The following is a 12,884-nucleotide window of genomic DNA, read 5'->3' as shown; positions in this document are numbered from 1 at the left end:
AAATTTCAAAAATGGCTCATTCGATTGGAAATTCAAAGGGCTAGTGCCCTTTTTAATAGTCGAAAGTGATTGGAGAGCAAGTAGCCACCCCCCCCCCCGCCCACGTCCATCATTGCCCCAAACACATCCAATAAAATTTTGAGATAGCCATTTTGTTCAGCGTAGTTGTTTTCCAGATAGAAAATATGTTTTTGACGAGGACATTCCCTCACAACCCTCAGGGCAAGGGTTTTACGTTATGGCCTGGGGGCATATAAGGTTTTTTATAGAAGGTTTTGTCGTAGAAACTTCAAAACAGGCTCATTCGATTGTAAATTCAAAGGGCTAGTACCCTTTTTAATAGTCGAAAGTGATTGGAGGGCATCTAGCCCCCCCCCCCTCACACCCTTCATTCCCCAAATACCACTACTATAAATTTTGAGTTAGCTATTTTGTTCAGCATACTTGATTTCCACATGGAAATTATATTTTTGAGGAGAACACTCCACCAAAGCCATCAGGGCAGGGGGTTTAAGTCCTGTACTGGGGGTATATAAGATTTTTAATGAAGGTGTTGTCGTAGAATCCTCAAAACAGGCTCATTCGATTGGAAATAAAAAAGGGCTAGTACCCTTTTTAATAGTCGAAAGTGATTGGAGGGCAACTAGCCCCCCTCCCGCGCCCTTCATTCCCCCAAACACATCCAATAAAAATTTTGAGATAGCCATTTTTTCAGCATAGTTGATTTCCTGATAGAAATTATGTTTTTGAGGAGGATGCTCCTCCACATCCCTCAGGGCAAGGGTTTTAAGTTATGCCCTGGGGGTATATAAGGTTTTTAAAGAAGGTGTTGTCGTAGAAATTCAATTAAAGCTCATTCGACTGGAAATTCAAAGGGCTAGTGCCCTTTTTAATAGTTAAAAGTGATTTGAGGGCAATTAGCCCTCCCCCCACACCTATCAGTCCCCCAAACACATCCAATAAAAATTTTGAGATAGTCATTTTGTTCAGGGTAGTTGATTTCCAGATAGAAAGCATATTTTTGAGGAGGACACTCCCCCACAACCCTCAGGGCAAGGATTATAAGTTATGCCCTGGGGACATATAAGGTTTTTATTGAAATCTTTGTCGTAGACACTTGAAAAAGGGCTCATTCGATTTGAAATTCAAAGGGCTAGTACTCTTTTTATTGTCGAAAGTGATTTGAGGGCAACTAACCCCCCTCTCACGCCCACCTTTTCCCCGAACACATCCAATCAAAATTTTTAGATAGCCATTTTATTCAACGTAGTTGAAAGTTTTGGAAATTAGGTCTGTAAGGATGGCAACCCCTCCCCCCAAAGCCCTCAGGGCAACGGTTGTAAGTTATGCACTGGGGGCATACAAAGTTTTATTGAAAGCGTTGTCGGAGAAACTTTAAAAGGGCTCGTTCAATTGGAAATTGAAAGGGCTAGTGCCTTTTCAAATAGTTGAAAGTGATTGGAGAGCGAATAAAGCCCCTTTCACGCCCACCATTTCCCAAACACATCCAATCAAAATTTGGAGGTATTCATTTTGTTCAACGTAGTTGAAAGTTCTGGAAATTTTGTCTTTTAGGATGATAACCTTCTCAGAGCCCTCAGTGCAAGGGTTGTAATTTATGCCCTAGGGGCATATAAAGTTTTTATTGAAAGCGTTGTCGTAGAAACTTCAAAAGGGCTCATTTGATTGGAAATTCAAAGGGCTAGTACCCTTTGTAATAGTCGAAAGTGATTGGGGGGCAGCTAGCCCCCCCCCACGCCCTTCATTCCCCCCAACACATCCAGTCCAAATTTTGAGACAGCCATATTGTTCAGCGTAGTTGATTTCCACATAGAAAATATATTTTTGAAGAGGAAACTCGTCCATAAACATCAGGGCAAGGGTTTTAAGTTATGCCCTGGGGGTATATAAGGTTTTTATAGAAGGCGTTGTCGTAGAAACTTCGAAAAGCCATTAGATTGGAAATTGGAGTGGCTAGTGCCCTTTTTAATAGTTGACAGTGAATGGAGGGCAGCTAGCCCCCCCCCCCCCCCCCCACGTCCATCATTCCCCCAAACACATCCAATCAAACTTTTGAGATAGTCATTTTGTTCAGCGTAGTTGTTTTCCAGATAGAAAATATGTTTTTGAGGAGGAGACTCCTCCATAACCATCAGGGAAAGTGTTTTAAGTTATGCCTTGGGGGCATATAAGGTTTTTATAGAAGGCGTTGTGTTAGAAACTTCAAAAAAGGCTCTTTCAATGGGAAATTCAAAGGGCTAGTACCCTTTTTAATAGTCGAAAGTGATTGGAGGGCAACTAGCTCCCCCCCACGCCCTTCATTCCGCCAAATACGTCCAATCAAAATTTTGAGATAGCCATTTTGTTCAGCGTAGTTGATTTCCTGATAGAAAATATGTTTTTGAGGAGGACACTCCCCCACATCCCTCAGGGCAAGGATTTTAAGTTATGCCCTGGGGGTATATAAGGTTTTTAAAGAAGGTGTTGTCGTATAAACTTCAATAAAAGCTCATTCGACTGGGAATTCAAAGCGCTAGTGCCCTTTTTAATAGTCGAAAGTGATTGGAGGGCAACTAGCCTCCCCCACACCCATCATTCCCCCAAACACATCCAATAAAAATTTTGAGATAGCCATTTTGTTCAGGGTAATTTAATTCCAGATAGAAAATATATTTTCGAGGAGGACACTCCCCCACAGCCCTCAGGGCAAGGATTATAAGTTATGCCCTGGGGGCATATAAGTTTTTTATTGAAATCGTTGTCGTAGAAGCTTTGAAAGGGGCTCATTTGATTTGAAATTCAAAAGACTAGTACCCTTTTTAATAGTCAAAAGTGATTTGAGGGCAACTAACCCTCCTCTCACGCCCACCTTTTCCCCAAACACATCCAATCAAAATTTTTAGATAGCCATTTTATTCAACGTAATTGAAAGTGGAAATTAGGTCTTTAAGGATGAAGGGTGATTAGGTCTTTAGGTCTTTGGTGGAAATTAGGTCTTTAAGGATCACAACCCCTCCCCCCACAGCCCTCAGGGCAAAGTTCGTAAGTTATGCCCTGGGGACATTTAAGTTTTTATTGAAAGCGCTGTCGTAGAAACTTCAAAAGGGCTCACTCAATTGGAAATTGAAAGGGCTAGTGGCTTTTTTAATAGTTGAAAGTTTAGTTCCCAAGGCCAGAACAAAATTTGCACTTTACTGAAAAAAATATAAATGTTTTTACTTTAAAACTTTAATAAATCAAATAATATTAACATATTGATTACTAAATATCAGTATATGTATATTAAACTGACAATGCACATTCATTTGTATTTATTCAGTAAAGTGCAAATTTTGTTCTGGCCTTGGGAAGGCATAGGGTTTTTGCTCCCAACTTATGTTAATTTCTGCTCGTTTTGAGTTTGACTCGGTTATTTATTGTAATTTCTGTTCGTTTTGGGTTTCATTTATTTATTGATGCTGATTTGCGGTAGTTTCACGCTTGGTAGATTATGTGATTTTATTTTTGTTCATTTTTTGTTTAATAGTTCTTTACTTTTCTTTGAAAAACTTATTTTTTGGAAAAAGTTTTTTAAATTAATGTTATGTAAAGCCCAATCTGTTTTGCACCGTCGTATACTTCTCGAGAAAATAAAAATGTTTTTCTACTTCAAGTCCATTTTGAAAATGACTTAAATTTATTTTTATATTTACTATTATTTTTACTTGCACTCACACTTAAGACGTATTTAATAATTTATATTTTGTTGCATAATATTTTTATTATAATATTTATTATAAAGTCAAGAGTGCGAATTATTATGGTAGCGAATATATTTTCTTTTTTGCTTTCTAGAAATGAGGGAATTTTCCCAAGAGCAAAGACTTCGTAAAGAGCAACTCTTAGACGAAGATGACCATCAGGCTGAATCAGAAGATGATTTCCATCATTTTGAAGATGATGATGATGTGGTACAGAGACCTTCTTCTCAGTTTACTCGGGTAAGATTAGAGATACTTAGCCTTTATTGACTCAAAATATACTGCTACTACCACAAACAACTCACTGCAGCACCAAGCCACCTGAGGCCAACACACGCTCCTCTTCCATCCTAATCTATCCAAAGCCTCCATCTTCACACTCTCCCAGGAAGTTTCCATTTCTCTTAAATCTTTTTTACGGTTGGCTAGACGGTTGGCCCTAGACGGTTGGCTGAAAAGGACAATCTTTGGCAATATGTCATCCTTCATCCGCAGAACGTGCCCTTGCCATCTCAACCTCTCTTTCATTATAGCCCTAGAAAGCGGGATTGAACCAAATTTTTCGTTACCCAAAATTTTTCGTTACTTAAAATTTAATTAGCGTTTTTTATGCTATAATATTAATTCATTTGGGGAGTATTTTGACAAATCTTCGGACCAGAAACCTCCTTCCTTGTTTGCAGGTATGGAAACAAAAGATAGAGTATAGTTTTGGCAAGAGTGACATTTTGAAATAAGTTTGCTGAGCTCCAGCACCCAAAGGTATATTAAGATTATGGGTTGGGCCTCATGTCCAATGAAGCAGATTATTCTACCAATAGATGTGGCTTAAATTGCTGAAAGTTGCATTTATACATAAAAGCGTACAGGTCTAACCCTTAAGAGAAGTGAAGGAGTGAAAGTTCAAAATCACTTTTCATGCCATTATTTTTATTCATCTGGTGTGTGTTTTGACCAATCTTCGAAACAGAACCCCTCCCCCCTTCCTTGTTTGCAGGAATTGGAACAGAGGATAAAAGATGGTTCTTGGAAGAATGATGAAATGATTTTACCAGGCCCCTCAAATAATGTTGGACTCAGATTCTGAGGGTGCCCCATGCTAGGTTCACAAAAATGCTATACACAAAACAAATTTTACATCCAAGAACATTTTGCTTAAGTTTGTATTTCCTTTTGTTTTTCTTTTATAGCATTTCCTTTTGTGTATTTCCTTTTATAGCGTTTGTGTGTTTTCTTTGTTTATTCATGTTTTCTTAAAGTTAGGTTTTCTGTTTAAATTTGTTCCCCCATTGATAAAAACTTCTGGATATGAAGTCGATATGTTTGGACTTTTATTAGTATTTTGACATTAAAAAGTATTTAAACGAAAAGTGACAGTAGACGTTTTCTAGTGTCACAAAAATTTCACACATTTTCGTTTCAATTGTAAATGAAAGGGAGTGGGGTCTAGGAAATTGTTATGAACGGTCTCCCATGACAGTGAAAATATAATTTTGATTTAATTGCAAATATCTTTGATTTAATCTAATATATTGCTTTAAAAGACTTTCTAAAATGTTTGTTTAGGCGGTGTTTTTTTAAATATTTAGGCTTTTATTTTTTTTAACTTAATATTTTTTTATTTGTTAATATTTTCTACCTCATTTCTTCTGCTGAAGAAGAATTACCTCTCATGCTGATGAACGTGTCGGTTGCCGGCTGCCAATTCTTTTTTTTCGTTAGAAAATTAGAAAAAAACATTTGGCTGAAGGAAAATTGGGAGGAAAAAAAGTGTTGAAATAACCGATAAAGCGGAAAACTAATTAGCGCCCTCTTCTTTTAAAATAGTCAGGGCGTCGTCAGCGAATATACGGTCTTCAAACGCTTCGATGACAGACTATGACTGTCTAGGTCTGATAGATAAAATGTTGCTCTTGATATTTTTCTTCCAGTGTTTTAAGAGCGTAAGCTTGTAAATGACAGGTTGCCTTTTTCCCGAAAAAACAACATTTTCTTTGCAAATATTTTAAATCTGTTGGACATCAGACGTTTATAAAAAGGAATATGTATCAACAAGCTATCAATATGCAGGTTGAGACTGAATTAGCCTAACTCTGTTAAAAATAGATCGAGTATTAAGTGGAGATCGAGGATTGAGCTTGGTATGATGAAGCAAATGGATCTTGAAATAAATCGAGCATTAATATTAAACTTTATTTAGTCAAATCCATGTTTTAGCCTGAGTCCTTAGAGCTTTAAATGAGCCTTAATCTAGGATAAAACACAGAATGTGGCCTTGTTGAATTAAAATCGTGGTTGTTAACTGAAAGCCCTGTCCAGCGCATAGAGATGGCAAAATAACATAGGCCAGATTCTACAAAATGTCATGGACAGGTTTTAACGTTAACCTTGAATTAGGTTAATGCTTCATTTACAGATTGGGGAAATCCATGCGGAAATCGGTCCGTATCCTTTCGAACGATGACCTCGAAAACGCTACATTTTATAAATGGATCAGCGTAACCAAAGCTTTCAAGATGAGAGAAAGCTATCTCATTATGGTCCTGTATTCTAAATTTACCCTAAAAATTGATCAGAATTAGCTACAGTGCCTGTAGCTATCACCAAAATTTCAAGAAAGATGTAATGATTTTACCCTCCTCTGAAAGCTGTTGAGCAATAGAGAACCAATGGCACCATTTCTCTGGGTTTTCTTATTGCCTGGGTGAGCAGTATCATACAAGCTGGGGTAGCCTCCTCTAAATAGCCCCTCCTCTAGATAGCCAAATAGACCCTCCTCTACATAGCAAAATAGACCCTTCTCTAGATAGACCCTCCTCTAGGTAGCCAAATCTAGACCCTCCTCTAGATAGGAGATAGACCCTCCTCTAGATAGCGAAATGACACCATTTTTCTGGGTTTTCTTATACCCTGGGTGAGCAGTATCATACAAGCTGGGGTAGCCTTGAACCAATGTTATGAGATCATGAAGCTGTAGATGATCCATGGTTATTATTCATTTAAAAACGTTGCCAAGAATCCGTCCTGATTTGACCTAATCGTTCAAGAAAGCTAGAGAGTATTTCAAGCACGAAAACGGATGGTGTCCCCACATGGATTGCTAAATCCAGACGGACTTCTACAATGTGTAAATGCACTATGAATTTAAGAATTCATTCTTTGTAATGTAATAATAAACGCCAGTGTGTGATTACCTAGCCTCTAATGTACACATCTCAATGTTCCAGTGCGTCAGATTTGAAATTGAAAATAATCTGCAAAGGTGGTCATTAGCGCCATCTAATATCTCCAAGTAAAATTCTGTTCCTATTTATAGTACAAAGGACAGTGAAAATGAAAACTGATTGTTTTGAATTGGTTAAGTGAAAACTTCCTCAGTCATATATTTTCATAAAATCTAGGAAAATTCGGGAATTCAATTCTTAATGAAAGAGACCTCAGATGTAATAAATATCCAGAAGCATCCAAGGTAAGCCTAATGAATAAACTGAACTCTTTCAATTAGGAACTACAAAAAAAAGAATTTATTTCAGACGAATACATTTAATGAAAATATAATTATAAGGAAAAATCGATCCCCATTACAGTACCAAATTTGAAAAAAAGAAAAGAAGTCAAAAAATAAAATTAAGCTAAAAATATGTGCGCAAAATAGCCTAAGGAAGGGTAACTTTCCTTTAAAGTTAAAGTTAGCTTTGGGAATCGACATATTGTTAATGTTTGTCTTTTTACAATTGAAAAGCGTTGTTATATTTGACTAGATTCGTTTTTTTCCGTTTTTTCCGTTTATTTTTTTCGTATATTCTAGATTTGTTGTTCTTTTTTTCTTATCTTCTTTTTTTATTATATTTAACTAGATTGTTTTTTTTTATTGACTCCTTTTTTTTCTTTTTTTCTTATATTTGACTAGATTTTTTTTTCTTGAAGAAAGTGTGAGATTGTTTTAAAGACTTTGTAATTTAGGAACGACTAATAGAAAAATCTTAAAAAATCGATGTTTTCAGTTAAGAGTAGTCCGAAGACGTGTTTGAGGGGCAATTAATGTTTTTGTTCTCGGTAGTTTTCTGAGCGAAAAAAAAGTATATTGAAAATATCGTAGTTTCCAGTTATGAATAGTCCTAAGACGTGTGCAAGGGGTAATTAATGTTTTTTTCAGTAGTTTTCTGAGTAAAAAAAAAAAATTTAGTGAAAAAATCGTAGTTTTCAGTTATGAATTGTCCGAAGACGTGTCCAAGGGGTAATTAGTGTTTTTGTTTTCCGTAGTTTTCTGAGTGAAAAAATATAGTAAAAAAATCGTAGTTTTCAGTTAAGAACAGTCCCAATATGTGTCTAAGAGGCAGTTAATGTTTTTGTTTTCAGTAGTTTTTAGAGTGAAAAGTGAGTTGTAAAAAATCCTAATTTTCAGCTTAGAAGAGTCTTAAGATGTGTCCTAGGGGCAATTAATGGTTTGTTTTCAGTAGTCTTCTGAGTGAAAAATTTATAGTAAAAAATCGTAGTTTTCAGTTATGAATAGTCCTAAGACGTGTCCAAGGGCAGTTAATGTTTTGTTTTCAGTAGTTTTCTTAGTGAAAAAATCCTAGTTTTCAGTTAAGATTATAATACGTGCCCAAGGGGCTGTTAATGTTTTTGTTTTCAATAGTTTTTCTTAGTGAAAAAATTGTATTGAAAAATCGTAGTTTTTAGTTAATAACAGTCAGAAGAAGTGTCCAAGAGGGAATTAATGTTTTTTTTCAGTGGTTTTTGAGAGAAAAATTATAGTGAAAAAATCGTAGTTTTCAGTTATGAATAGTCTTAAGCCAATGTCCAAGGGGCAATTAATGTTTTTGTTTTCAGTAGTTTTTTTAGTGAAAAGAATATTGTTAAAAAATCATAGTTTTCTGTTATGATTAGTCCTAAGACGTGTCCTAGGGGCAATTAATGTCTTTTTTCAGTAGTTTTTGAGTTAAAAAATAATTGTGAAAAAATCGTAGTTTTCAGCTATGAATAGTCTTAAGACGTGCCCAAGGGGTAGTTAATGTTTTGTTTTCAGTAGTTTTTTGAGTGAAAAAATTATTCTGAAAAAATTGTAGTTTTCAGTTATGAATAGTCCTAAGACATGTCCAAGGGGTAATTAATGTTTTTGTTTTCAGTAGTTTTTTTTAGCGAAAAAATCGTAGTTTTCAAAAAATGAATAGTTTTAAGACGTATCCTAGGGGCAATTAATGTTTTTGTTTTCAGTAGTTTTTTGAGTGAAAAAATTACTGTGAAAAAATCGTAGTTTTCAGTTATGATTAGTCCTAAGACATGTCTAAGAGGCAATTAATGTTTTTGTTTTCAGTAGTTTTCTGAGTTAAAAGTTAATAGTGAAAAAAATCATAGTTTTCAGCTAAGAATAGTCCCAAGACGTGCCCTAGGGGCAGTTAATGTTTTTGTTTTCAGTAGTTTTCTGAGTGAAAAAATCGAAGTTTTCAAAAAATGAATAGTCCTAAGACATGTCCAAGGGCCAATTAATGTTTTTGTTTTCAGTAGTTTTTTTAGTGAAAAAATGGTAGTTTTCAAAAAATGAATAGTTCTAAGACGTGTCCAAGGGGCAATTAATGTTTTTGTTTTCAGTAGTTTTCTGAGTGAAAAAATTATAGTGAAAAATCGTAGTTTTCAGTTATGAATAGTCCTAAGACATGTCCTAGGGGCAATTAATGTCTTTGTTTTCAGTAGTTTTTTTAGTGACAAAATCGTAGTTTTCAAAAAATGAATAGTCCTAAGACGTGTCCAAGGGCCAATTAATGTTTTTGTTTTCAGTAGTTTTTCTAGTGAAAAAATCGTAGTTTTCAAAAAATTGATTAGTCCTAAGACATGTCCAAGGGGCAATTAATGTTTTTGTTTTTGATGCACTTGGTACTGTAAGTAAAAATATTGGGTATATCTAAGCTTTATGTTAATTGTTAAAAGAACCGGTGTGATCAAATTTTATTTCCGATATTTCCGCCGAATTTTAAAGATTTAGCAAAATTTTAAATCGATCTTAGCCGAATTCCTGTCGCAATTGGGATTTATTCGACTGCTACAAAATGTCTCACAAATTGTGGTGTATCTTTTCACAGGAAATGGATAATATGCGAAATATTCTTTATTTTGACGTTTATTTTTATTTATAATTTTAAAAATCATTTAGTTTTTTTAAAATAAAATAAAGCTTTTTTTATAAATTTTATATAAGTTTTGTCTGTAGCGTCTTTCACTGTGTCTGTAGCGTGTAAGTCATGCGATAGTGCCAGAAAAAGGATTGTATTGAATTTCTGGTGTCCCAAGACCGAAAAATGAAACGAGTCCTAGCATCAATTTTTCTACGTATCTAACCTTGTGCTTGAAGAATTTTTTATCATAAAGTTTGCATTTTTTTTATTATTTATATTTTTATTAATTATTTTATTTATAAAAATTTGCGTAAATATGTAAAGAGCTCTGAATAGACTGGGTCGGAGAAGGAGCGTGCGTAGCTGTGTTGACCTCTGGCGGTTTCGTGCTGCAGTTGTTAGTAATATTAGTAGTATATAATATCATTTGTTATATTTATTTCTTAACAAAATTTATTTTTTTATATTTTATTTTATATTATATTTTATTATTTATTACTAGCTAATTGCTTTTCTTAGCTAATGACCTGCTTTGTCTAAAAACGGAGGTGATAGAGACAAATGCTTTGTATATTTTTTAATTCGCATGTCTCATTTGTCTTAAAACAAGCATTTGTCATGTTTATTTGAAAGCAAAGTAATTTTTTTACATTTCATTTTATATTATATTTTATTATTTATTATTAGCTAATTGCTTTTCTTAGCTAATGACCTGCTTTGTCTAAAAACGGGGGTGATAGAGACAAATGCTTTGTATATTTTTAATTCGCATGTCTCATTTGTCTTAAAACAAGTATTTGTCATGTTTATTTGAAAGCAAAGTAATTTTTTTATATTTTATTTTATATTATATTGTATTATTTATTATTAGCTAATTGCTTTTCTTAGCTAATGACCTGCTTCGTCTAAAAACGGGGGTGATAGAGACAGATGCTTTGTATATTTTTAATTCGTATGTCTCATTTGTCTTAAAACAAGTGTCGAACAAGTATTTGTTATGTTTATTTGAAACCAAAGTAATTTTTTTATATTTTATTTTATATTATATTTTATTATTTATTATTAGCTAATTGCTTTTCTTAGCTAATGACCTGCTTTGTCTAAAAACGGGGGTGATAGAGACAAATGCTTTGTATATTTTTAATTCGCATGTCTCATTTGTCTTAAAACAAGTGTTGAACAAGTATTTGTCATGTTCATTTGAAAGCAAAGTAATTTTTTTATATTTTATTGTGTATTTGATTTTATAGTATGTTGTTTATTATTAACTAATTGTTTTTCTTAGTTAACAATCTGCTTAGATTAATCTAAAAAATGGTGAGTGATGGAAACAAACGGCTTTATATATTTCAACATGTTTCAATTGTCATAAAACAAGTGTTAAATACCAAGATATCCGTCGAAGCTTTTTTTGTGTAATTACTGTAACTGCCACTGCATAATGCTGAACTTTTCTACGAGTTGTTTCCCGTGTCAAGCCCTAGCATTCACTTTCTATGGCTTCTAGGGCCAAATGAAAAGCGGGTTGTCCCAGAATCGGTTGGGAGGATGTAAGGAATGATTTAAGGGAAATAGAAGCTTCTTGGAAGGATATCAAGCAAGGCCGTATCCAGGAGCCCCCCGAAATGTTTGTCTGACTCATAAAAATTTAACAAAAATGGATATAAACAAATTTTTTTTAATGCGTTTTTTGAGTTTTTTTTGGTATAAAACCCCCTTCGAAAAAAAATCCTTGTGTAAAACACCCCCCGAAAAAAAAAATCCTGGTTACGGCCCTGGTGTCAATAGGGAGGCTTTGAATAGATTGGAATGGAGTAAGAATTTTCGTCGCTGGGCCTTAAGTTGCTTGGTGCTGTAGGGAGTTGTTAGTAGTAGTAGTATTCTAACATTGCCCTTGAAGAATCTGTATTGTTTTCTTTTGAAGAATCTGACTAATTGTTTTCTTTTAGGCTGAAAACGCCGACGAAAGAGTTGTACCTAAAACTGTCAAAGAATTGGAAGTAACAATTATTCAGGGAAATACACCAACCTGCTCTATCATTACACTTTATAACGAGAACCACGAGATCCTGATGTCGAAAGAATTGGCAGAAGCTCCTTTGGAAATTAATATTCCTAACAAACTCATTGGTGAAATACTAAAGTCAGTTCCAGAGCTAGTGTTAGAGCACTCGAGTGTTCAACTGAAAATCGTTAGGAAATATATGGATCAGACTAATAGAAAGATGAAGACGAGAATATCAAAGGTGGCGTTGCGTGCGAGCACGACAGACAAACCGCCTGTGAAGACAGAGCCACCTGTAAGTTTTTTATTTATCTTTACCCTTTTCTCTACTGTTCTGTTTTTATGATAAGATCTTAAGACTGTATTTAATTAAGATACGATGTCTGCCACTTCGCAATATGAATATTTTTTTTTTTTACAAAGTAGAACCACTACTCTGTGGAAATGATTTCTTTGTGATTCAGAAATATAGGAGCTTGATTGAAATTTAATTTAACGAATGAAAATAGTGTCATCTATACTTATGAAATGTTTACTTGTGTTTCTTTTGGCGAGGGTTTCAAAAGTGCAGTAAAAACGGTTTTTTTTACTGTGTCTAAACGAGAAAAAAAATTTTGGAATACAGGTGTAGTGTTTAAAAATCTTTAAATACCATGAGTAAGATTAGGGGAAAGAAATATATGCTAAATGTATTCATGTAATAATTCTTTAAAGTTCCTTTTATACAGGATGAAATTTTGGATAAAAAAATATAGATAAAAATTTGGTAAACAAAGCTTTTAAAAGCTTTGGTAAAGGTAAAGGTAAAGCTTTGATTTTCACTAATGAGGGTCTTTGTATGAAAGATAACAAAATTTAACTCCGTGTAAAACAAAATGATTGAATTATGGTAACACATCTGGACAAGTGAAATTCAGCTTGTTAATTTCACATAAATGCCTCCACTTCATGTAACTGCCTCCACTTCATGTACGGTAGGTATTATGCCACCACCTCATATAAAGGTGGGACTCATTAAAAACTTCG

At 34.3% G+C, this 12,884-nt stretch overlaps 1 protein-coding gene across 1 annotated transcript in view; it reads left to right on the top strand.

The window, feature by feature from the left end:
- LOC148939049 (uncharacterized) overlaps positions 1-12,884 on the top strand; it is an 85,439-nt gene that overhangs the window by 9,590 nt on the left and 62,965 nt on the right. The window contains exons 3-4 of the mRNA XM_089107351.1: positions 3,835-3,980; positions 11,803-12,153. Of these exons, the coding sequence (XP_088963477.1) occupies positions 3,835-3,980; positions 11,803-12,153 (497 nt within the window). The remainder of the gene's footprint in view (positions 1-3,834; positions 3,981-11,802; positions 12,154-12,884) is intronic.

The sequence above is a fragment of the Artemia sp. Qi Xiang Cuo genome, unplaced genomic scaffold, assembly GCF_049724085.1.
Source record: "Artemia sp. Qi Xiang Cuo unplaced genomic scaffold, ASM4972408v1 HiC_scaffold_22, whole genome shotgun sequence".
NCBI lineage: Eukaryota > Metazoa > Arthropoda > Branchiopoda > Anostraca > Artemiidae > Artemia > Artemia sp. Qi Xiang Cuo.
The sequence above is the reverse complement of the archived record's forward strand: the minus strand, read 5'-3'. Positions and strand labels throughout refer to the sequence as shown.